General features: G+C 35.2%; 2 protein-coding genes across 3 annotated transcripts; both read left to right on the plus strand.

Annotated features, from left to right (window-relative positions):
- The first annotated feature begins 11,586 nt into the window (after positions 1-11,586).
- LOC18043881 (glycerol-3-phosphate dehydrogenase [NAD(+)] 2, chloroplastic) lies at positions 11,587-14,389 on the plus strand. The gene is made up of 9 exons (XM_006435872.2): positions 11,587-12,030; positions 12,200-12,336; positions 12,424-12,529; positions 12,669-12,870; positions 12,980-13,067; positions 13,315-13,462; positions 13,663-13,812; positions 13,895-14,044; positions 14,170-14,389. Exons 1-9 carry the CDS (start codon positions 11,587-11,589, stop codon positions 14,182-14,184), a joined length of 1,440 nt encoding a protein of 479 aa, XP_006435935.2. The 3' UTR covers positions 14,185-14,389.
- Positions 14,390-14,889: 500 nt separating this feature from the next.
- LOC18043882 (probable ATP-dependent RNA helicase DDX31) lies at positions 14,890-21,094 on the plus strand. Of its 2 annotated transcripts, none has more exons than XM_024186578.1 (8): positions 14,890-15,056; positions 15,135-15,207; positions 15,304-15,413; positions 15,499-15,642; positions 15,820-15,928; positions 16,032-16,381; positions 19,958-20,334; positions 20,413-21,094. In XM_024186578.1, the coding sequence occupies exons 1-8, from the start codon at positions 14,963-14,965 to the stop codon at positions 20,947-20,949; spliced, it is 1,794 nt and encodes a 597-aa protein (XP_024042346.1). In that variant the 5' UTR covers positions 14,890-14,962; the 3' UTR covers positions 20,950-21,094. The 2 variants fall into 2 exon arrangements, with proteins under 2 accessions (XP_024042346.1, XP_006435936.2); XM_006435873.2 differs by having other exon boundaries at positions 14,891-15,056; positions 19,964-20,334.
- The last annotated feature ends 728 nt before the right edge of the window (positions 21,095-21,822 follow it).

Consider the following 21,822-nt stretch of genomic DNA (forward strand, 5'->3'; position numbering starts at 1 on the left):
CCAATCCAAGGCATCTGACAATAGGAAAACACCCAACATACATGCATCTACCGACCCCTCTAAACGCTGAGGCAACAGCATAACTTGGCCACCACCCACCACAGCATGCTGACGATGCCGCCCCATTAATTCTTTTCTTGCTTCTTTTCTTCTGCCGATTTTGCTGCCCACTTTGTTGATGATGCTCTCTCATAGCTGCGAAAATTACTCACCAAAACCAAGAACAAAAAACAAAAAATCCTGGAAAGGGTTACCTTTAAAGTTCCCTAACGGGGAGAAGACTGGCAATTTTGATTTTGTGCAAGAAGAATATGAAAGATAAGAGAGTATTCAATGTGAGAGACTTCTCTGGATTGAGCAAGCAAGATAACAAAATAACCAATTGAGAGGGCAACGCAATGCGACTGCAAAGCCACTCGTGACTCGTGAGCCGGTTGAAACTTGCAGCCGCGTAGATAGCGTGTGCGTGTAATATGTCTCTTGCCTCTTGCGTGTAATTTTAATACTACGTGCTACCGGCCAACAAACAACCTCTTGGGAAAGTATGAGTTCAACTAGTGAAAAAACAACTGATTCATTTGACAATTTTCTATTCTCAGATAAGATTAAAGATGGGAATTTTTTCTGGGGCAATCTGTGTTTTATAATAATACTCATATTTGAGTATATTTATAATATAAAAGTGTTACGTACTCTCTTTTTTTTTTTTATGCGTATACATTATTTTTCATGTAATATGGTATGGTATATACATATCTCAACCAATTAGATAAGAATAAATGCATACGTGACAAAAATTTAGCGAGTGACCAGAACATTCAATACTTTTTTATAGTTAAGAGCAGGTTTTGTTGAAGGAAAAAAAGAGTGTATTTTAAAAGTATTTAATTTTTTTTTAATTATACTTAAGAGCAAGTTTTTTTTTTTTAAAGGTTTCAACTGAGGAGTTTAGATGTCTTAAATAATATGGGTAGTCATAAATTAGATAGATATGTGCTAATAAATACCGTCCTCAACACCTAACATATCACATCTCCTAAATGAGTTTTTAAAAATTTTAAAATATTAAGGAGATGATTATGTGACAATGTCAATACCGTTCATTGCAAAGTTAACAACGTTGTCCATTAATTAAATCAAACTAACAATATGAGTATTATTTAAAAATTAATAATCATCATAAATAGGCCACCAACTATGAGATAAATTATTTGTACATCTATATGGCCGTACTTGTGTGTGTGTGATCATTCTCAGGTGCGGACACGTTCTTCAACTTTGGATTTTAATAGGCTTATTTTTTTAATGAACTATAAAGACATATAGTTTAATAGCATTCAAAATTATACTTGTGTCTGTGTGTGAGATCATTATCAGGTACGGACACGCTTTTCAACTATGGGGTTTAATAGGCTTATTTTGTAATGAACTATAAAGCCATATGATTTAATAGCATTCAAAACTAACTTTCTTAAACTGCACAGCTTAAAAAGCATGTCTGTATAAAAAAGTAAGGGAGCCTGCACTAGAGAATGACTCTCTCTCTCTCTCTCTTCTCTCTCTATATATAAGATAAAGATGTAAATCTATTGAAAAATAAAAAATATAGATGTCAGATGAAATGGTTGTTGCTATATGCTCCAATAACGAACCATTGGTACTCTCTGATGGAGTATTAGAACAGAAAAATCCGTTAGATAATAAACTGTTGGTTTTAAGCCATCATTTAAAAAATAATTATTTTAAGTAAATAATGCTGCTTATTAATTGTTTTTAACGCGAAAATGATTTTAAATCCCAATCAAGCGCGGTGCAGCCCATGAAGCCCAATTCCGGCCCAAATGACGTCGAATAGTGGCCCAAATGTCATTCACGGTAAGGATCGACAGAAAAAAAAAAAAATCAGAAAACATTCCAACCCCCTCCCTGAATCAAATATCAAAACATCTATGAATTAGGATGTTGCTGCCTCAATGCCGTGCCCGTGCAGGTCTTTCAAGTTTCTTGATTGGATAAATTATCAACTTTCAGAAATTTCAGTAGAAATGAGAAGAGAATGAAATCTTTAAACTGTTGCACTAGAGCAGGGGTAATTGCCTGAATCTTGTCCCATTTTAATGCAAATCAGTTCTGTCCATCATTTCTTGAGATTATTATACCATTGAAGAGAGCAGAAACAATAACTTTTCAAGCCAGTAGTGTTTTATTATGAAGTGCAAGCTAGCTAGTTATTGATTTTTGTATTAGGAAACTCTGGCTGAACAAAGCTCTTGCGGCTGATGAGCTTTCCCACCACCGTGTAGTACACGGTGTACTTGTTCATCTTCGTATGAAATCCATCTTCTTCCATGAAAGCGTTGTAATACGTAGCAGCTGAAAGAGCCTCATGCTGAACATAAGAATCCTGTGGTAATGCTTTAAAAAGAGCATGCTTCAGCTGATATATTGTTGTGATTCTTGGCCAAGTTGTTGAGGCCAACATCGCAGTTAGTCAGCCGGATTAGTGTTGTAAAGTAAAGAAACGTAGCTTGGAAGGCACCCCAATGGTCGCATGCCAGGGACTAACATATTGGAGACCGACTCTTTCTTGATTTCGGACAACATGCATGCTTCCAGTGTTGGTGACTATAACTGATGTGTACTCTTCAACTTGTTCGATGTATTCGCCATTCAAGAATCCGTATCTGTTGTCATTTCTTCCAAGATTCAGAATGAATAAAGCCGTTTCAAGCTTTATTGAAGGGCACGGCAAACCCTTTCTCTTGCCGAGAGTCATCGTATGCCACAGAGCAAGGAAGCTTTGGGTGATTTAATTGGAAAGATATCCTTAGAGAAGCCTGGATATGAACCTCCGGTGAGATATATTTATTCTATGATTGCTTAGTGTTCCATTGCAGTGCTTTACATTACTTGTGTGAATAGAATCAGGTGGGTCAACTGGTAAAGTAAATATATAGCTGTAGGTTTCAGTAAATGTGATACTACAGTTGTTACGTAGCGATACAGTCAAAAAGTTCCTTCTTTGATCCCTTGCTTTCATTCTGTGTTCCAACCCTTCCTCCAAGGGAGGGGAAAAACAGTCACAAACGTTAAACCCTGGAAAGCTACGGGATGTGAAGTCCAAAGGATTGGTAATGTTTTGGCATTGTCATCAAATATGTGTTTGCCTACCGTCTTCAAATAAGGATTATGACTCTTGAGTCTTGAGGAGTGCATTATTTACCGGCAGCTTTACCTCATGTTTAAAACAACTCTAAAGCAATGAGATTGATTTTTCTTTGTGCTTGCAATTCATATCCCACTAGGTGCTTTGTGTTTTAATGAAGATAACACCATTGTAGAGCCTTAATTTACTTCCACCAATAGGTGAAAAAATTGGAGAGCGCATTTCATTTTCTGGGTAAGCACGACAAAATTATAGAGAAGTGAAGACTTTTATTGCCAAAATACCTCGTGTCTCATGTTTTAGTGAAACATTTTAAGATAATATGCTCCATCACCCCTGTTTAGTTTCTGGAAGTTCAACAATCACGGCACATAGATGGCGTTAAGTATAGGCGAACAAGATGGTCGCTTAAGACCTCAATTTTAAAAAAAGCCTCAATTTTTTAGTATTAGTAATAATTCTCTAGTTAATAAAATCTTTTAACAAAATTATATGTGTGGTTGAAAAGTCTATTAGACATATCTCTAATTAATAATTATCCTATAATTAATAATAATAATTTTTTATATAAAAACCTATAATTGGTTATCTTATTGTTAAAGAGATATAATTAATAATATTGTCTAACCATTAATTTATTCAGTATTAATTTTTCTAATAAAAATAACTAAATTTTTTATCTTTTCAACTTCTTAAAAAAGCTCAATTATTCAACATTAGAATCTTTGACTTTGAGTATTCCTTTTAATTTCTACTAAAAATCTTATAATCTAAAAAATTATAGATGAAAAATTTCTTGTTCTCTTCTCTACAATGAAGATTATTACATGCATTAGTTCATTCAAAAAAGAAAAAGAAAAAATTAGTTACTTGAAATACAAAGTCCATATCCATTATCTAACCATCAATTCATGATCTCAACTTTTTATGTGCCACCATTTTAAATATTCTATTTGAAAATAGTATTGTTCTCATTTATTCGTTTGCTTCTTTTTGTATAATTTCTAATGATAAATTTTAGATTTTGTTTTTGAAAATTTTTAGAATCTTCTTGATTATTTGTTGAAATTCAAGAATTAAAACTAAAATGGATTTTCAGTTCTTTATTGTTTTATTGAGTATTGAAATTACTAAATAAAAAGAAGTCTCGTAAAAAAAAAAAAAAGTTCGCCTAAAGCCCCTAATACTGTAAAGCCGGCCCTGCCACGGCATACCCCAGCATGGCCCCTGAGATCATGCCCTGTAATAGGGCTTGAAAGATCATTTGAAGTGTCAAATTTTCATATGATTTTTTAGTGCTTATACAAAGGAAAAATGGTTATTCAAAATGAGACCAATGCATGCCAATGTCAGCTTAACAATAATACTGAATGAGCAAAATTAGGAATGAAATGTTTCAGCACATCATCCATTCTTGAGGCAAGCATCAAATGATGAAAACCACTCTTAGAACCATAAATCAAAATACTGAAAGCTCCAGCCGCTTTAATGGGATTTGGATTTAAGCCTCACCTGTCGATGTTACAAACACGGAGTCGCGTTTTGTTTTGATTTTTTTTTAATCCTTTTTTATATTGAGCATAGCCATTTCCATGGTACTTGAACATGATGAGTGAAATTTTTTCTAGGTCAGCGGCTTATATATATTGAGCATATATAGCCGTATCAAATTCTTTTATTTTATAAATATTGTTGATGCCAAAATTTGGTCGGGTCGGTGTGTGGGCTATCTACCAGATTTTAATACTAGGATTTAAATTTATTTGTTGGAGAGAAGGTCTCTAGCTTCGATTTGTCATTTTGAGCAGAAATTGGCGACTAGGAATCCAATCTAACAAGCAGGAAATGACGAGCACGATTTTAACCTGGCGAGCAGAAGTTTTTCTGTTGTATTTAGGAATCCAATCAAGTTAGTATTTAGGATTTTCATGGGATAAACGAGTGTACAAATTTTGTGTAAAAATGAACAAAAAGGAGTAAAAAATGAACAAATGTAAGAAGAAATTCTTCCATAAATAGGTAAGAAAGATATAAGGGGGCAAAAATAATAATAAAATAGAAAGGATAAGAAAAATCAGAGATAAGTTTTCTAATTTTTATTAAATTATGTAAGATTTTCAGAGTTCAAAAGGTCCCCTTATCCTTAGTCTTTTGAGAGTTTTATAAGAGTTAAAAATCCTCCCTCCCATGGACATCGGTGGAGTGGGCCTTTTTGGATAAAACCTACCCTTTATCCTCCCTATATTCTAGGGTTATGGATTTGTTGGATAAGACTCTATTTCCCACTCCTCAAAAATCACGCAATTGTGAGCTTTATGGATAAAAATCCAATCCCTAGAATTTTGGGAAATTTATAAAAATAACCATAAAATTTTTATTATTTTCATAATTAACCCTCTCAATTTTTTTCTATCAACATTAGTCAAACACACACTTTTCTCCCCAAATTACCCTTCTTTACAAACCAAAAGCAACATTCTTTCTCCCCTTTCGTCAAACCAAAGGTAGTTTTCCACTCTTGAATCATCAACCAACGGCGACGGCAAAATGCAACGATAAAAGTGAAATCCGATCATAATCTATTCAGATCCAATACTAATCGGCATCACATAGTGGTATGAGTTATTTTCTGAACTTGCTCGAAAGTTTCAGTGAAAAGCGAGTCGTAGGTGAATCTGGCGACAGGCTGCCTGTCGCACGAAGCCTGTCGCTCCAAGGCTTGGTGCGACATGCAGCCTGTCGCACGAAGAGGCAGATTCACCCACGCTAGGCAGTGGTTCCCTCATGAATGCCAATGAAAATTGAGAAAGAAACACTCCCAAAACAACAACAACCACCACAAACACCACCACCACCACCACCATTATTCTCAAACTACAACCACTATTATTCTAAAATTTCATTTTAAATTAATGAAAATAAATAAAATGGCTAACTTAGGGTTTTTTCAAGGCTGTAGATGGTAGATCGGACGCTAATGAGGGATGGAGTCGCCGCCGACGAGTGCTGAAGTTGCCGTCGACGCCACCGACGATGGGAGGTTCTTCGGTTTGGGAGAGATGGGAGAAAGAGAGATTGTTGGGGGAGAGATGAGAGAGAGGGGTATTTTGGTCTCAAAGGCTTTTTTATGGCTAATGTTGATAGAAGTTTGTTTGGAGGGTTAAGATGAAAAAAGTCAAAATGTTTATGGTTATTGGTGTAAATTTCCCTAGAATTTTAGACGAGACATGAAGTTGGCTTTGATTAGGTCTCTTTTTCATAAAGTCAACTACTCGCCCACCACTGCTCGCCAACATTCTCTAGTAGGGGTGGGCAAACCTAACCCAACCTAACCCAAGCCAATCCAACACAATTAAGTTTTAACGGGTAAAGTGAGTTTTTATGGGTTAATTGAGTTAATTTTTTTGAATCCAATTAATAATTGTGTTGGGTTGGGTTAATTGTGATGAATCCATTAAACCCAACCTAACCCATATAAATAATAATAAGAAGAAAATTTTTAATTACAAAACCCTAATGACCTAAATGACTAATCTATTATTTATATTCTTTTTATTGTTTTTATAAAAGAGACTATTTCATTATTGAATTTACTGCTCTAAACTCTAATTCTATATCTAAACTCACTCTCTCAATTTTAAAATCTCTATTATCAGACAAGTAAGTATTTTCTCCGATCTATTTATTCTAGATTCTTTTTTATTTTATGAACATGCATGTTTTTTATATAGAATATTGGAGGTTAGAACTGACGCCTATAAGCAAATTTAGTGCATTAACTGTCAAGAATTGGAATTGACGGCCAATTATTTAAAGAACTGGGAAATGCATGATTATTTGATCAAACGCTCGTGATGTGAGCAACGTTACCAGCATTAAAAATTTAATATAAAAATATTAATAATTGAGAAATGCACGCATGTTCTAAAGAAGACAATTCTTTCTATAGATTCTTTTTTTTATTTAATAATTGAGAAATGCATGCATGTTCTAAAGAAGAAAATTCAGTGCGTTAACTGTCAACTAACAAAATTTACTCATTGACAAACCATGAAATAATTCTTTTTTATTTTATGAACATGCATGTTTCGGAATTCGGATATAGAATATTAGAAGTTGGAATTGATAGCCATAAGAAGACAAGCCATGAAAACATTATAAAAAGGTTCTTTATTTAAATATAGATTGTTTTATTGTTATCAATATTTATTCATTTATTGTTATTGTTTTTGATAGATGGATAACAATTCGACTTTGCAAGTCAATGATGCTGATGTTCGAGCAACTGAAAATCCTAATGACGAGCGTAAAAAGCGAAAACTTATGAGATCACCATCAAATGTGTGGGAACATTTTACCAAGTATGTCGGAGGTAATAGATGTAAGTGTAATTACTGTGAAAAAGATTATTCTTGTGAATCAGGTTTTGGGACTAAGAATATGTTGAATCATTTGAAGTTAAGATGTCAAAAATATAAGAATTTTGTGGCAGGAGAGGATAAAAAGCAAAAGGGTTTGGTGAATGCAAAAATATCCAATATATGTGCTCCTGGTAGTCTAGTACCTGTGGGATTTAGTAAGGAAGAATGGAGAAAGACATGTGCTAGGATGGTAATTCTTGATGAGATGTGTTTTAGCTCTGTTGAGAAGGAAGGGTTTCGATATTTCTATAGTGTTGCTTGTCCAAAATTTACTCCTCCTTCCAGAAGAACAATTGCCAGGGATATTTACCAACTTTACTTAGATGAGAAACTTAATTTGAAAAGGCTATTTATTGAAAATACCCAAAGAGTTTGTATAACCACTGACTGTTGGACTTCTATTCAAAATATCAATTATATAGTAATCACATACCATTTTATTGATTATGAATGGAAGTTACACAAGAGAATATTGAGTTTTTCTACAATTCCCAACCATAAAGGAGAGACAATAGGGAAGCTGATTGAGAGTTGTTTACTAGAGTGAGGTATTGAGAGGATCTTTACAATCACGGTTGATAACGCAACTTCAAATGATGTGGCTGTAAATTATGTTAAAAAGAAACTAAAAAATTGGAATGGTGATTGCCTAATGTTAGATGGGGAATTTATACACATAAGATGTTGTGCTCATATTGTTAACTTAATTGCAGCTGATGGGATGAAGGACATGCATGATTCAATTGCTAGCATTCGCAATGCCGTGCGATATGTAAGATCTTCAGCCTCACGGTTACAAAAATTTAAGAAATGTCGTGAGCATGAAAAAATTGAAAGTAAAAGTACAGTGACATTAGATGTGCCTATAAGGTGGAACTCTACTTACTCGATGTTAACAAGTGCTTTAAAATTTTGAAAAGCTTTTGACAGGTTGGTTTACGATGATGAACCTTATATGATATATTTTTCAGAAGATGATAGTGGAAAAAAGAAGGGTCCACCAAAGGATATAGACTGGGCTAATGCTGAAATATTTGTGAAATTTTTGGAGTCTTTTTACAAAGTCACTTAAAAATTTAGTGCTTCTTTATCTGTTACTTCTCACATGTACTTTCATGACTTACATTCAATTAAATCTGAGATGACATCTTTTGCTGAGAGTGAAGACTTTTTATTAGGTAGTATGGTTGCTAGCATGAAAAAGAAGTATGATAAGTATTGGTGAACAATTGAAAACGTTAGCACATTACTGCTTGTTGCAATTGTTCTTGATCCAAGGTATAAATTAGATTATGTTACATTTTTTATTGGTGAAATGTACGGTGAAACAAAAGTAGAATAGGTGGCAAAGGGAATCAAAGGGCTTATGTCACACCTTTATGAATTCTACCTTAGATATAGTCACGGTATTGCCAATAACCAAGTTTCTAATTATGCACCTTTGGTCAATGTAGTTGATGTGGAAAAGGAAAATGGTAATAAGGATTTTTGTACTGCAATGCTATTTACGTTCAAGAAAATGAAAGAGAAGGTACATGCTGAAATAAAATATGAGGTAGATAGGTAATTTGTTGGAGCCTAGTGAAGATCCATGTGATACTAAATTTGATATTTTAGAATGGTGGAAAGTTAATTCTTCAAAGTATCAAATTTGATCACATGTTGCAAGAGATGTGTTTGCAATTCCAGTATCAATAGTAGCTTCTGAGTCTGCATTTAGTACTGGAGGGCGTATTCTTGATCCGTTTTGAAGTTCATTACATCCAAAAACAATAGAAGCTTTAATATGCTCACAAAATTGGCTACAATCTTCCAGTTGCATTAGATAGTGAGCCATCAATGGAGGAGAAAGAATTTTATGAATCACTTAAAGCAGGTAACATTTTTTTTTATTGCTTGTGGTGTATATTTTTTTATATTGTTTATTTATTATTTCTTAAACTAATTTTTCATTGTCATTTATTTGTTTTAGAGTTGGTAAATATTCCAGTTGAGCCTGTGGCTGTTGATTGACGTGGTAGCATATAATTGCTCTGTAAATTTATTATCTTATAAATTTAATTTTGAAAGTAATTTAGTTTTAATTTCTCCTTTTTTTTAGTAAATACTTAACAAGTTAATAGTACATAATTATAAATCAATTTCATTTTATTACAGGACATGATACTAGCTGATTATCTAAAAGGTGTGAATTTGGAATTAAAAAAAGAGATGCGGGATGCCAAGAACAAAGTCTAGAAGCTCGTTGTTGAAATTTTCTCAATTTTAATATAGTTGGTTTTTCAATTTTCTTTGTCGAATATTTCATGTTATAACATATTTATATTTGATTTCAATAAGTTTTATTTCCAGTTTCATATATTTTTTATTTAATTTTTAATTTTGATCTGACATTTAAATCTTCAACCTAATCAACCCAATCCAACCCGATTATCTAAGGGTTGGGTTAGATTGGGTCGAATATGTTTATTTAATTGAGTTGGGTTAATTTTATTTCAACTCATTTAATAATGGGTTTGGTTGAGTCTTGACAAACCCTACTCAATCTAACCCAACTCATGTCCACCCCTACTCTCTAGACTGGTTGGAAGCTCACCAACACTCTTTGGACTACTTGGAATGGCTAGATGAGCAGAGTCAAGTTTTAAGGAAAACCTGATTTTGGGTGCTTTATTTTATCATGCAAACATATCATTTTTTTTTCCTAAAACAACACCTCAATATCAAATAAGATATTAATAGATGAACGTCACATCAGTTATGATTCAAGTTGAACTAAAATGATTTCAGGACTTTAGGCATATGAGAATTTGCTCATTTTCTGAATTTAAGGAATTTGACCTTTCTTGTCTCATGTGTTCCCAATTATCAGACTAATCTTATTGACATCTTTAGTATGTGTCTCTTCTTAAAAAGCTTACCCAGAATTTTAAAGAACTAGTAGTAAATTATTAGATGATGATAATATAATATTTGTTGTAAACTATTAACTTCTCCACTAACTTAAGTCCCAAGTTAGAATGAAGTTTACCCTCCTCTCATTTGCATCCTATAAATGTAGGTGTATGTTGCATTATTGAGTAACTAAGAAAAAGGCTAAATAATAGGCAATAATAAGGTATTGTCTAGTACTTTGTTTTAATCTAAATTTTTTTATTTATAACAGAAAATTTTGGAATAAAACAATGTCCTAAATAGTATCCTGTTAATTATTATTTAGTTTTTTTCCTAATTACTCAATAATGCAACATACACATGTATTTATAAGATGCCAATGGGAATGTGATATACTTCTTTCTAGGGACTTATTGCTTGTTTGGTATAATTTATCTAATGGTTATAATTACTTATTTAATCTCTTAAACTTTTATGAAAATTTTTGATATTGTTTAGTTATTTTTTAGTAGAGTTTTTGAAGATTATAAACTATTTTGTCTCCATTAGTAAAATCTGAAATTTTGTGCTTCAACTTTTGTGAGTAGAGGTTGAAAAATCTTTTTTAAATATTAAAATGTTAAAATATTTTTTACTTATTTAAAAATTGTTATTTCATTTTTTATAACATAATTTTAGAAATTTTGTCTGTTTAAGTAATTTTATAATTTTTAATAAAATATCTCATTGACAAGCAAACGCTTAAAATTTTTAAGTAAAAATTCAATTTATAAAAATTTAATTAATAAAAAAGTTATTTAAATAAATTTTATTTAAAAAATTATACCAAACGAAACTTTAAAACTTAAGTGGTGCAGTCAATGAACATATTTGTGGTTGCTCATTTATTTTCTTTTGGAATTTCAACGTTTAATTAATGGTGTTGTTTTCAATTGACAAGAAGCCCACCCCTTTAGACTACACTATTCTTAAAAGGGTTAAGACAAGAATTCAGACGGGCTCATATAGTAACATTCTTTTTAACCTTTAGCAAGTATCATTTATATGAAGCCCAGAAATGGCCCAAATGACGAACGCTCGTAGTAAAAGGATTGAAAGAAAAAGATGAAAAAAAAAATACCAATTCTCACTCTCAAGTCTCGCAGTTTCATCTGCGAACAAATGGCAGCCTCAAATTCAATAGAGCCGCGCTTGTTCCTGAATCCAATCTTCACTACATCAACAACAACTAACTCATCAACCTCACTTCATATTCAAAATTTCAAACTCAAACTCCCACATTTTCCCACAAAAAACCCAACACTTGTTTTCACTCTCAACTCTTCTTCTGGTTCTGCCACGACCAATAATAATAATGATAATACAATCATCACCCCTTATCCTGATGACCCGGACCCGGAACCAGTTTCTGCTGTTTCTTCAGAAACCAGGACCCGGGACGGTAGGGACCGTCGTAAAATTGTTAAAGTTGCGTGGGATAAGTTGGTCCGGTGGTCTCGCACTTGGCGTTCCAAGGCAAAGACTGACATTCTTGAACGTACTAACAAGGTTAAAAAGTTTTACATATTTATATCTTGCATTGCAATGTTCAGATTACCATGCCTTTTTTTTAATATAATATGGGAAAGTTTTATACAAATGATCCATTTATCCATGGTGGGTGATAGTTTTATTTTTTTATTTATTGTCATTTTTTTTTTAATTTTTACTTTGGTAGGTGGTGGTGCTTGGGGGAGGGTCATTTGGTACGGCAATGGCAGCCCATGTGGCAAATAGGAAGGCTCAATTGAAAGTTTACATGCTCATGCGTGATCCTGTTGTTTGTCAATCTATAAATGAAAAACATTGTAATTGGTAAGGATTATCTCTGTTAAATAATAACTTAAGCAATGCTTTGATATATAATGATGCAATTTGTTGGCGTATATATTCTGTTTTTAGTCGGTACTTCCCAGAACAGAAGCTTCCAGAGAATGTGATTGCAACCACGGATGCCAAAACTGCTTTACTTGGCGCGGACTATTGTCTCCATGCTGTGCCCGTGCAGGTCTTTCAAGTTTCTGTATTCTGTTGCTTTTTATTGTATTATCAAATATTAAAAGTTTCACAAGAAATCTTTAATCTGTTGCACTAATTTAGTTTATGAAGCAGGGTTGATTGCCTGAATCTTGTCCATTTTAATGCAGTTCAGTTCATCTTTTCTTGAGGGCATCTCGGATTATGTTGATCCTGGCTTGCCTTTCATATCCCTTAGCAAAGGCTTAGAGCTGAACACATTGAGGATGATGTCTCAGATTATTCCCCAAGCATTGAGGAACCCTCGACAGCCTTTCATTGCACTATCAGGTCCTTCATTTGCACTGGAACTCATGAATAAATTACCAACAGGTGACTTACATTTATTGAGTATATTACAACAATGTAAGAGAGTAGACACAATACCTTTTTAAGTCAGTAGTGGTTTTTATAGTCTTGCTATTGGCTTCTGCTTTTGCAGCAATGGTCGTGGCATCAAAAGACAGAAAATTGGCAAATGCAGTTCAGCAGCTACTTGCTTCTAAGCACTTAAGAATCAGCACTTCTAGGTAGATGATCTTTAGTAAATCCAGTTAATTAATCAAGTGAAAGCAGGAGTTTTCCTTGTTGCTTGCACACTCTAATTTGCAGATGTTCCACATTTCATGTATTCACAAATTCCAGAGTCTTTACCTTGTATCTCTATCAGTGTCATATAGGTTCTAGTGGTTTATGTTATGGAAAGTCAAGAACCACCGTGATCCATATGTATAATTAAATTGTTGTGCTCAGCTTGTAACCCCCTTATAACTCCAGTGATGTTACAGGGGTGGAAATTGCAGGTGCACTTAAGAATGTACTCGCAATAGCAGCAGGGATTGTGGTAGGGATGAATCTTGGGAATAATTCTATGGCAGCTCTCGTTGCACAAGGTTGCTCTGAGATACGATGGTTGGCAACAAAGGTAAATCTTATTTTCATAGAAAATTATTCCTCATCCAAAAATAACTTTGTTCTGCAGTTCTAAACTGGTTCTCATATTACCTTCAATAGTCTGCAACTCAATTGAATTCAATTTGTCTACACTGCTTATTAGAAAAAAAAATGTTGTTTCCCGTATTTCCTTCTCTCTCACAAAATCTCCCTCTACTCCATTTCTTGAAGATGGGGGCTAAGCCAGCGACAATTACCGGTCTATCAGGGACTGGGGACATCATGCTTACGTGTTTTGTGAATCTTTCAAGAAACAGAACAGTTGGAGTCCGTCTTGGATCAGGAGAGAAGCTCGATGATATACTGAGTTCCATGAATCAGGTACTTGTAAATCCCTCCATGCAGCCTTTGCTAGGCAAATTGTAGCCACTTGGTTTTTTCATACAATGACCGAGTGTTGTAGGTAGCCGAGGGTGTATCAACTGCTGGGGCTGTGATTGCTCTGGCTCAGAAGTATAATGTTAAGATGCCAGTTTTGACAGCAGTTGCTCGGATCATAGACAATGAACTAACCCCAAAGAAAGCTGTTCTCGAATTAATGAGTCTCCCTCAGGTCATTTGAACTCTCAATTAAACTCAAGAAAACAACAAAATATTCAGCCTGTCAAACTTAGTTTTCGATTTAAAGATTCGTGAAGAATCTGTTGACTGCTAAACCTTTAATTTCTCTTGTTGTAGGTTGAAGAAGTGTGAGAGCTATGAGCTTTTTCCAGCATTCTATTGCCCAATATCAAACTCTAGTATGGCAGCGAGTGATTTCAAGAACAAAATTTTGACAATTGTAATGTACATGGTAGGAATTTATCAGTTCATAGTTTGTTCAAGGAATAATTTTGCGGTTGAGACTACGCCATGCGAAGAACTATATCTTCAAATCCTTGAATGATTATTTTTTGCCCCCTCAATAAAAGATTTTTCTGTGCTTTCCATGAACCTGTACACATGTTTTCAATTTGTAAATTTGTTTTACTTCGTTGAAGGTTGGGGGATAACCCCATCACGCAAAATCAATATACAACAATATTACTTTGTCCGACCGATGACTAGAATGATTTAAAACTATTTTACATATCAATTTGATGTTTCCATAAATATACAATTAAATGCGGATGAAGTTTTCTTCAATAAAACCCTTTCATTTAGTCAACAATGAAAAGAATGTTTCAATAATAATTCAATGAAAGTTCGTCTGAAGAAAACTAATAACAAATAGGTGCGCATAGAAAGTTTGTTAAATTAAATTAGAGGTGTTACGATGCATCGTTTAATTAGTTCGTGATCTATATGACATGTCGTTCCGGCGGAAATGAAATTTAATTATTTTCACTATACGACGTATCGTTTTAATAGATGCGGCGTCGTTTCTCTGGTTTTTTTAGCAGTTTAGACAAACCCTGATTAAAGAAATCAGCTCTTTGCCCAACCCCTAAATTCACAGACAATCTCGAAGAAGAAGAAGAGGAACGATAAAATGAGTAAGAAGAAAGAAACAGTGAAGGAAATATTCGCGTCGTGCTGTTTCTCCAGCCTCGGTCTCGACTCTACTTTATGCGACCAGCTACGAGGTTTGTTTTTGTTAATTTTTTTTTGGAAAAATTAACTGAAAGTTAATTATGATGATAAAATTCATAATTTGGTGACAGAAAGACTTGGATTTGAAGCTCCGACAAAAGTTCAGGCTCAAGCAATCCCTGTTATTCTCTCTGGCCGAGACGTGTAATCATCCTTTCTTTGCTTTCATTGTTCATTTTTAATGTTTTTGTTTGATCATAATGAGCGTTGTTTGATGTGGGAAACAACAAATTTATCTAGACTTGTTAATGCGGCTACTGGGACGGGCAAGACGGTGGCTTATTTAGCACCCATTATTAATCACTTGCAGAGTTACAGTCCTCGAATTGATCGCTCGAGTGGAACTTTTGGTAAGGATGAGCTTTGAATACTTGTATTTTATTATTATTATTATTTCTAATGTAGTGTGATGAATTGATGTGTTTTGGCTGGCAGCATTGGTTCTTGTGCCAACTAGTGAGTTATGCTTGCTCGTTTATGAGATTTTACAGAAGTTATTGCATCGTTTTCGTTGGATTGTGCCTGGTTATGTGATGGGTGGGGGGAACAGGTCAAAAGAGAAAGCCAGGTTGCGTAAAGGTGATGATCTTCTACATTTCTTTCTTTTTTTGTTGGCATGGTTTGATGGGTCTGGTATGTCTGGCAATGTATATATATCTTCAGGATTTAGTCGGATGAATGTTTGTTGGAAATATTCTTCTTATGTTGTTGATGGATTTGTAGAGACACATTAATATTTCATATGATTCTTTTCAGGCATATCTATTCTTGTTGCAACCCCTGGACATCTTTTGGACCACTTAAAGCATACATCATCATTCTTGCATACAAATTTGCGTTGGATAATATTTGATGAAGCAGATAGGTATTTATCATTAGAGTTCGGTTGCAGTATTTTAAGTACCATTAATTTGGTATTGTTTCATGTCTTTTGTGCTTCCGCTAATTTTTCTTATGCTTCTTGTCAGAATTCTGGAATTAGGATTTGGAAAAGAAATAGAGGAGATACTAGATATTTTGGGTTCAAGGAACATTGCGTCTATTGGTGAGGGAAATGAAGTCTCTAATGTGAAGAGGCAGAATTTACTATTGTCTGCTACCTTAAATGAAAAAGTAAACCATCTCACTAAAATTAGTCTAGAAACTCCAGTCTTGATCGGTCTTGATGAAAAGAAGTTTCCAGAAGATAAATCAAATGTACATTTTGGATCTCTGGAATCAGATGTTAAGGAAGAAGTAGAACATCCAAACACAACTCTGAGCTCTTCAACTGAAGACTTTATGCTTCCAGCTAAATTGGTTCAAAGATATGTGAAAGGTATATCTTAACAAAAATTAAATATTTCTGGGTAATTATTGAAAAAGAAAAAGAAGTCTCATTTGGTAGAGTGTTCTAAGACTATTAATGAATTTTTGTGCGCTCCCACTACCTAGATGGCACCAATTGTTTTAACTAGGTTTTGGGGTGAAAGAAAAAATAAAAAACAAAAACCTAGCTAAAACAATGAAACTTGTATTAAGGTAATAGAGGTGCCTCGTGTAGCTGAAGTGTGCTGCTCGTTATGGCCTTAGGTGAAGTTTGAGAGAGGATGGAAAAAATGAGGATGTTGTGAGGGCTTAAATCTGAAAAGAGTTGGTTTGAAGGTTGTGTTAATCCTGCAAAATAGAGAAAGGAGGTTAGAGGTGGAGCCGGCAGTGGCCGGCGACTACATTCCGATGCACAAGTTAGTTTTTAAGACTATTTTGAAGTCAAGAACTTGCAAACTCTTGATAATGACGGCTGGAGGTCGAAGAATACCTTAGCCTTTTGGAGTATGTGTTTTATTATTAGTGAGAAAAATATAACCTTGATGTCTTTATATAAAGTACCCTAGGGTCTTTGGCTGCCTTACTACCTGGCGCATTTCTATTGGCGATTCTGCTGTCCTTACAAAGATTTTTTTGTCCTTTTACTCTTATTATCATTTTGGGTCGTTAGGAGCATTCTTAGAGAGTAAGTAGGGCGTTATGATCATAGTTAGTCTACTTCTACACGACACTGCTGGGTGGTCCAACATTTCTCTGTAAAAATTGATTTGGCAGTGTCTAACGTGGCAGTTGAGGATCATTGTCTTGATGTGCTGTTTTGTGTTTTTTTGCTAATGTGACAACCTACTCCCCCCCCCCCCCTTATTTTAAGCAAAATATTTCTTAATTAATTGTAAAAAATCAATTGTTCTTTTTAGGCGATGAAGACATTTCACATGGCTGATATTTAATTTATTTTCTTTAACCTTTCTTCCTTTGATGTGGTGTATCCCGCGTATCATTTTGATTACCTGGTGTACCCAGCATAGACAAACCTCCTTTCGATGACTTTGCAAACTCTATATTGACACGTGGCGTTCTGTTATTAAACTTTCATTTCTTCCCCAAACAATATTCCTCCAGTTTTTTAATAATGTTTGAGGCATAAGAAACTCTTAGAAGAATTGCGAATGGCGCATGTTTGGCCACTCCTCGTAGATGGATGATTAATGAAGTAGTACCTTGACTACTTTTTTTCCTTCTTTCCTTTTTCCCATCCCTTTTCGAAATCCCTAAAATTTTCTGTTATTCTTGCTCTTCTTCTCTCAATATAAGTGAAGATGCTCACATTCCCACACCATTTCTCCCTTTATCGTTTTACTTCTTTTTTTCTCCTCCTTCCGTGCCTCTTCCTTCTTTGTTGAAAATACCTAGAATTTCTCTTCTCCACTCTCAAGTGCCGCAACGGTGGTTCGCGTTCTACTCCGGTGATGTTAACCAGGTACTCCTATTTCCCAAGTTCTCTTGTTTTTTCTTTTTCTTTCTCTTTCATATGTTTCTCATCGTCAAAAAAATTCACAAAAAGGTGTTCCTTTCTTATGCGTTATAGTGATGATTTTGGTGCTCGTTTTGCGGTAACCTTGGCTCTCTCTCCTCCGTCGTCCACCAAGTATAGTGGCTCTCGTCCTTTTCACTTCTTTTTCTCTTTTTTTCCCTCGGGATTTGCAAGGTGACTCACCTCACTTTCTCTTTTTTGCAGCATACGTTGTTCCTTGCTCTTAGATCCAATTTTGTGGCACTTAGATTTTTCCTTTCGTGATCTCTAAGTACTCCATTTTTCCTCTTTTTACCCATATAGCTCGCTATATGGACTTTTCATTTTGGATTTTAAGCAAAAATCCCCAATTTATGCCTTTTTTTTGTGCTTGGATTTGTAACTTTTGGTGTATGAGCTTTAAAGTTGTTAGATGAGTTAGTAGGGGTATGGTTTGTAGGTCTTGGTTTGTAAGTTTTGATTTGGGGTCTTGCTTTTGTGTTTTTAAGAAAGATGGGTAAAAAGAGGATCGGGATTAAGGGGTGTAGCATAGTAGAAGGTTCCAATGAGGGCGGCTCCTCGCCTTAGTTGGTTACCCGCATGGAAATTAGTGAGTGCCAAACCCTCCCTGCCTGGCTCAGAGGGTGGCAGCCATGGTATTGAGACTTCCTGTAATGTCAACATTAGCAGTAAAAGCCCTAGGATTTCTAGTGAAATTCCTCATACCCGGGGGCCCAATTTTGGAAGTAAATTCCTTGTTTATGAGTCTAGAGGAAAGGGTAAAGCTCAAATCACAACCCATAATCACCTTCTCTTTCTGCCTCTAAATCTTATAAACCTAATTCTTTGTGGGGGAAGGCTACCTCTAAAGATCTAGAGCATATTTGGGTCGAATATGATATCCTTTTATATGTTGAACTTAGGCACCCTGAAAAAACAAAACCTTGAAATGCCCTGCCACAGTCGGAATAGCTTTACACATCGACTTTTTTGACAGCGATCTCCGCTACCCCTAGGGGTGGGCAATGATCGGACTCGGACCGATCTGATAAAAAAAATTCAGATTTAGATCGGATTCGGATGAAGGCTCTAACCCGATTGGGTTGGATTTTGGCCAACACAATCGGATCGGATCATGATCGAATCAAGTTGATTCGAAATCCGAAAAAATCAAAGCTAAAACAAGTACAATCCTTTAACCCGATCCAATCCTTCGGATCGAATTGGGTCTCATGTTCGAGTTAAATTCAAGTTATATTTTTTCCAACCTGATTGACTTGAAATTCAATCGAGTTTATCCAAACCCGATTCAAACCCGAATTTTTCCGCCCTTAACTACCCGTCTAACCTTTCTTTAAGAGAATGCTTAGTTATCTCTAGACTGCCTTTAGATAGCTTTTCTTACCAACATGAATAATGCTTATAGGCCTCTAAGTGTTGCGCTTGGAGGTATTCGGGGAGGATATCTCCTTTGAAGAGTTGAAGGATTTTATTAATTAAAGAAGCCTGTAGGCTCATTTGTTGCTTATTTTTCCACATGGCCTACCCATGGTACATAGTATAAGTGGACCTTACTTTAAAGAAAGGTTATAAATATGGTTGGTTTGTGATGGATGGGGATTAAAGGCATGATATTTTGGTTGACAACGAGCGTTTGTCAATGAAAAGCTCGTTTGATGAAGGTAGTATGTGTCCCTTCCCCTTTTTCCTCTTTTTTTTTTTTTTCCTCGTGACCTTGTAGATATTATATGGATCAAGGGGAAGTGTCTTGTATAGGAGATGAGTAAGAAGGAGGCTCTTTTTTAGGAGAGATTTTTAGTGCTTCAAAGAGAGAGTGATTTATTGAGTGTGGACAAGTGGGAGAGGCTGGGGTTGATTAGCCAAAATCCCTCGTCTACTCCAGGTGAGGATTGATACATGCCTATAGCGTGTTTTAGAGGTACCCTTTTATCACCCTATATTTTATTTTTCAGTTTTGTATTTTTGTTGCTTTTGACCCCTCTTTTATTTATGTTCATAGGCTTTATTTTGATTGTCTGACCTTTTCATCTTGTTTTGTATGGCGATTTGCAGATATAGATCGATCCAGCGAAGACTTTGATGCCTTTTTCAACCGTTTGAGAAGTGGTTCCTCAGTTACCACAGGATCCACCTCACTGAAGGGTACCCTTCCTCTATGTGCCCTTGGAACGAAAATAAAATTGCATGACTCCTCTCTAAGCGACTTCAGAGGTACCTTGGGTACTGGGAAAAGAAAAGTGGGCTCCCTCTTCTCCCTCCCTGAAGACTTTATAGAAGGTGAACTAGATCCAGTGGCAAACAAAAAGGTTTCCCATTTGGCGGAATATGTCCATTACACTAGCGAGAACATTACTCCCGAGGTGGCTGGGGAGATGGACAAGTTGGGTCTAGATGAATGTTATAACCGAGCGCTAAAGGCTAGTCAGGATGTGAGTACCTTTTTCATTATGTTTTCTCCTTCTGTTTCTCGATTCACTTAATTTTAGGGTACCCTTTGTTGGTTGCGGGTGACTTTCCTCCTGAGTCGTAGCCTCCAAGATCTCGCAGCTATTGCCAACGTTCAGTTGGAGAATGAAAAGCTAAAGAGTGAGCTCCAAAGCTGCAGATCCTATGAGGAGAAGCTCTCGAGAGAAAACAAAACTTTGAAGGGACGCCTTAATGAAGTTTCCAAGGAGAAGGCTCGTATGATGAAAGATCTTGAGGAGCTCCAAGCTAAGCATGAGGACTTGGTATCTCAGCAGAAAGAGATGATTGACAGTGTATTCGAGCGTATTATGACTGAGGTGTGGAGTGTTGATCCGGGGCTTGTGGTGCCTAGAGTGGAGAAGTGGGTAGATAAGTCGGCTATCTTGGCTGCGATCGAGATCGAAAGGGAATCCTGTTTGCCCCAATCTGGGAGCCTACAAAGGTTATCCGGCGTACCTCAGCCAAAGTCACCATCAAGAACCTTAACTTTCGAAGCTCATGCTTCTGCTACATCCAGCGCTTTTATTGATCTCCCTATTATAAAAGACAAAGGTGAAGATGATCTACTTGCTATGTAACTTTGTTTGGCATTATTGTTTGTATGTTGGCACTTTTCCCCAGTTATGTACTTGAAAATATTTTCTCGATTACCTGTTATTCCTTGTTTTGTTAGTGTATTTTAATTGCTTCAATGTTGTACTCACAAATTCCTTTTATTTTATGACTGCCTATAATGGTATTTTCATTTTCCATAGCTTTGGATGTTGTCTCTTTAATGCATTCTAAAACTTGATTCAACTTATGTGGTACTTCATGTACTTCTTAGCTTAAACATTCATTGAGCTATCTCTTTCTTTATGGTGGAGCAACTCAATTTCATTACAGTATGACGACTTATCTAGATATATTTGCTGTTTGTTTTTAGAAGATCATGGTGATTCTTAACATGTAATCAATGATCAAAGTATCGGCACGACAAATTGATTAAGCATGCAAAACCACAATTGGCGTAATAACAAAGATAAGAATTTTTTTCTTGCTCTTTTTGAGCTTTCTTAAAGTCCTTTGTTGTCCTTTTTCATAAAATAGTAAAAAATCTCATAATTTGCCATTTGCTTAAAATCAAATTAGTAAGATGAATAATGACAAAGACGACTGCTCGTCTGCCTTTATAAGTACTTCGAACATCTAATTCATGTGATTGTCCTTCACTCATAAGTTGTCTATCCCTCACTTTTAAGCAAGAAAATAGAAGTGTGGGCACATGTATATCTTAATGAATCCTTATGACACTAGGGTATCACTGTATACTTCACCCTTGGGTTTTCTTTGATTCTCACACTCTTCATTCAAGCAGGCATATAATCACTCTAAAAAGCTACTAATGATCTTTTTACATTCTTTCTGATGAGTCTAATTTTAGAGTAGATTATTATGATCACGACAGGTCA

The sequence above is a fragment of the Citrus clementina genome, unplaced genomic scaffold (assembly GCF_000493195.1).
Source record: "Citrus clementina cultivar Clemenules unplaced genomic scaffold, Citrus_clementina_v1.0 scaffold_4, whole genome shotgun sequence".
Lineage (NCBI taxonomy): Eukaryota > Viridiplantae > Streptophyta > Magnoliopsida > Sapindales > Rutaceae > Citrus > Citrus x clementina.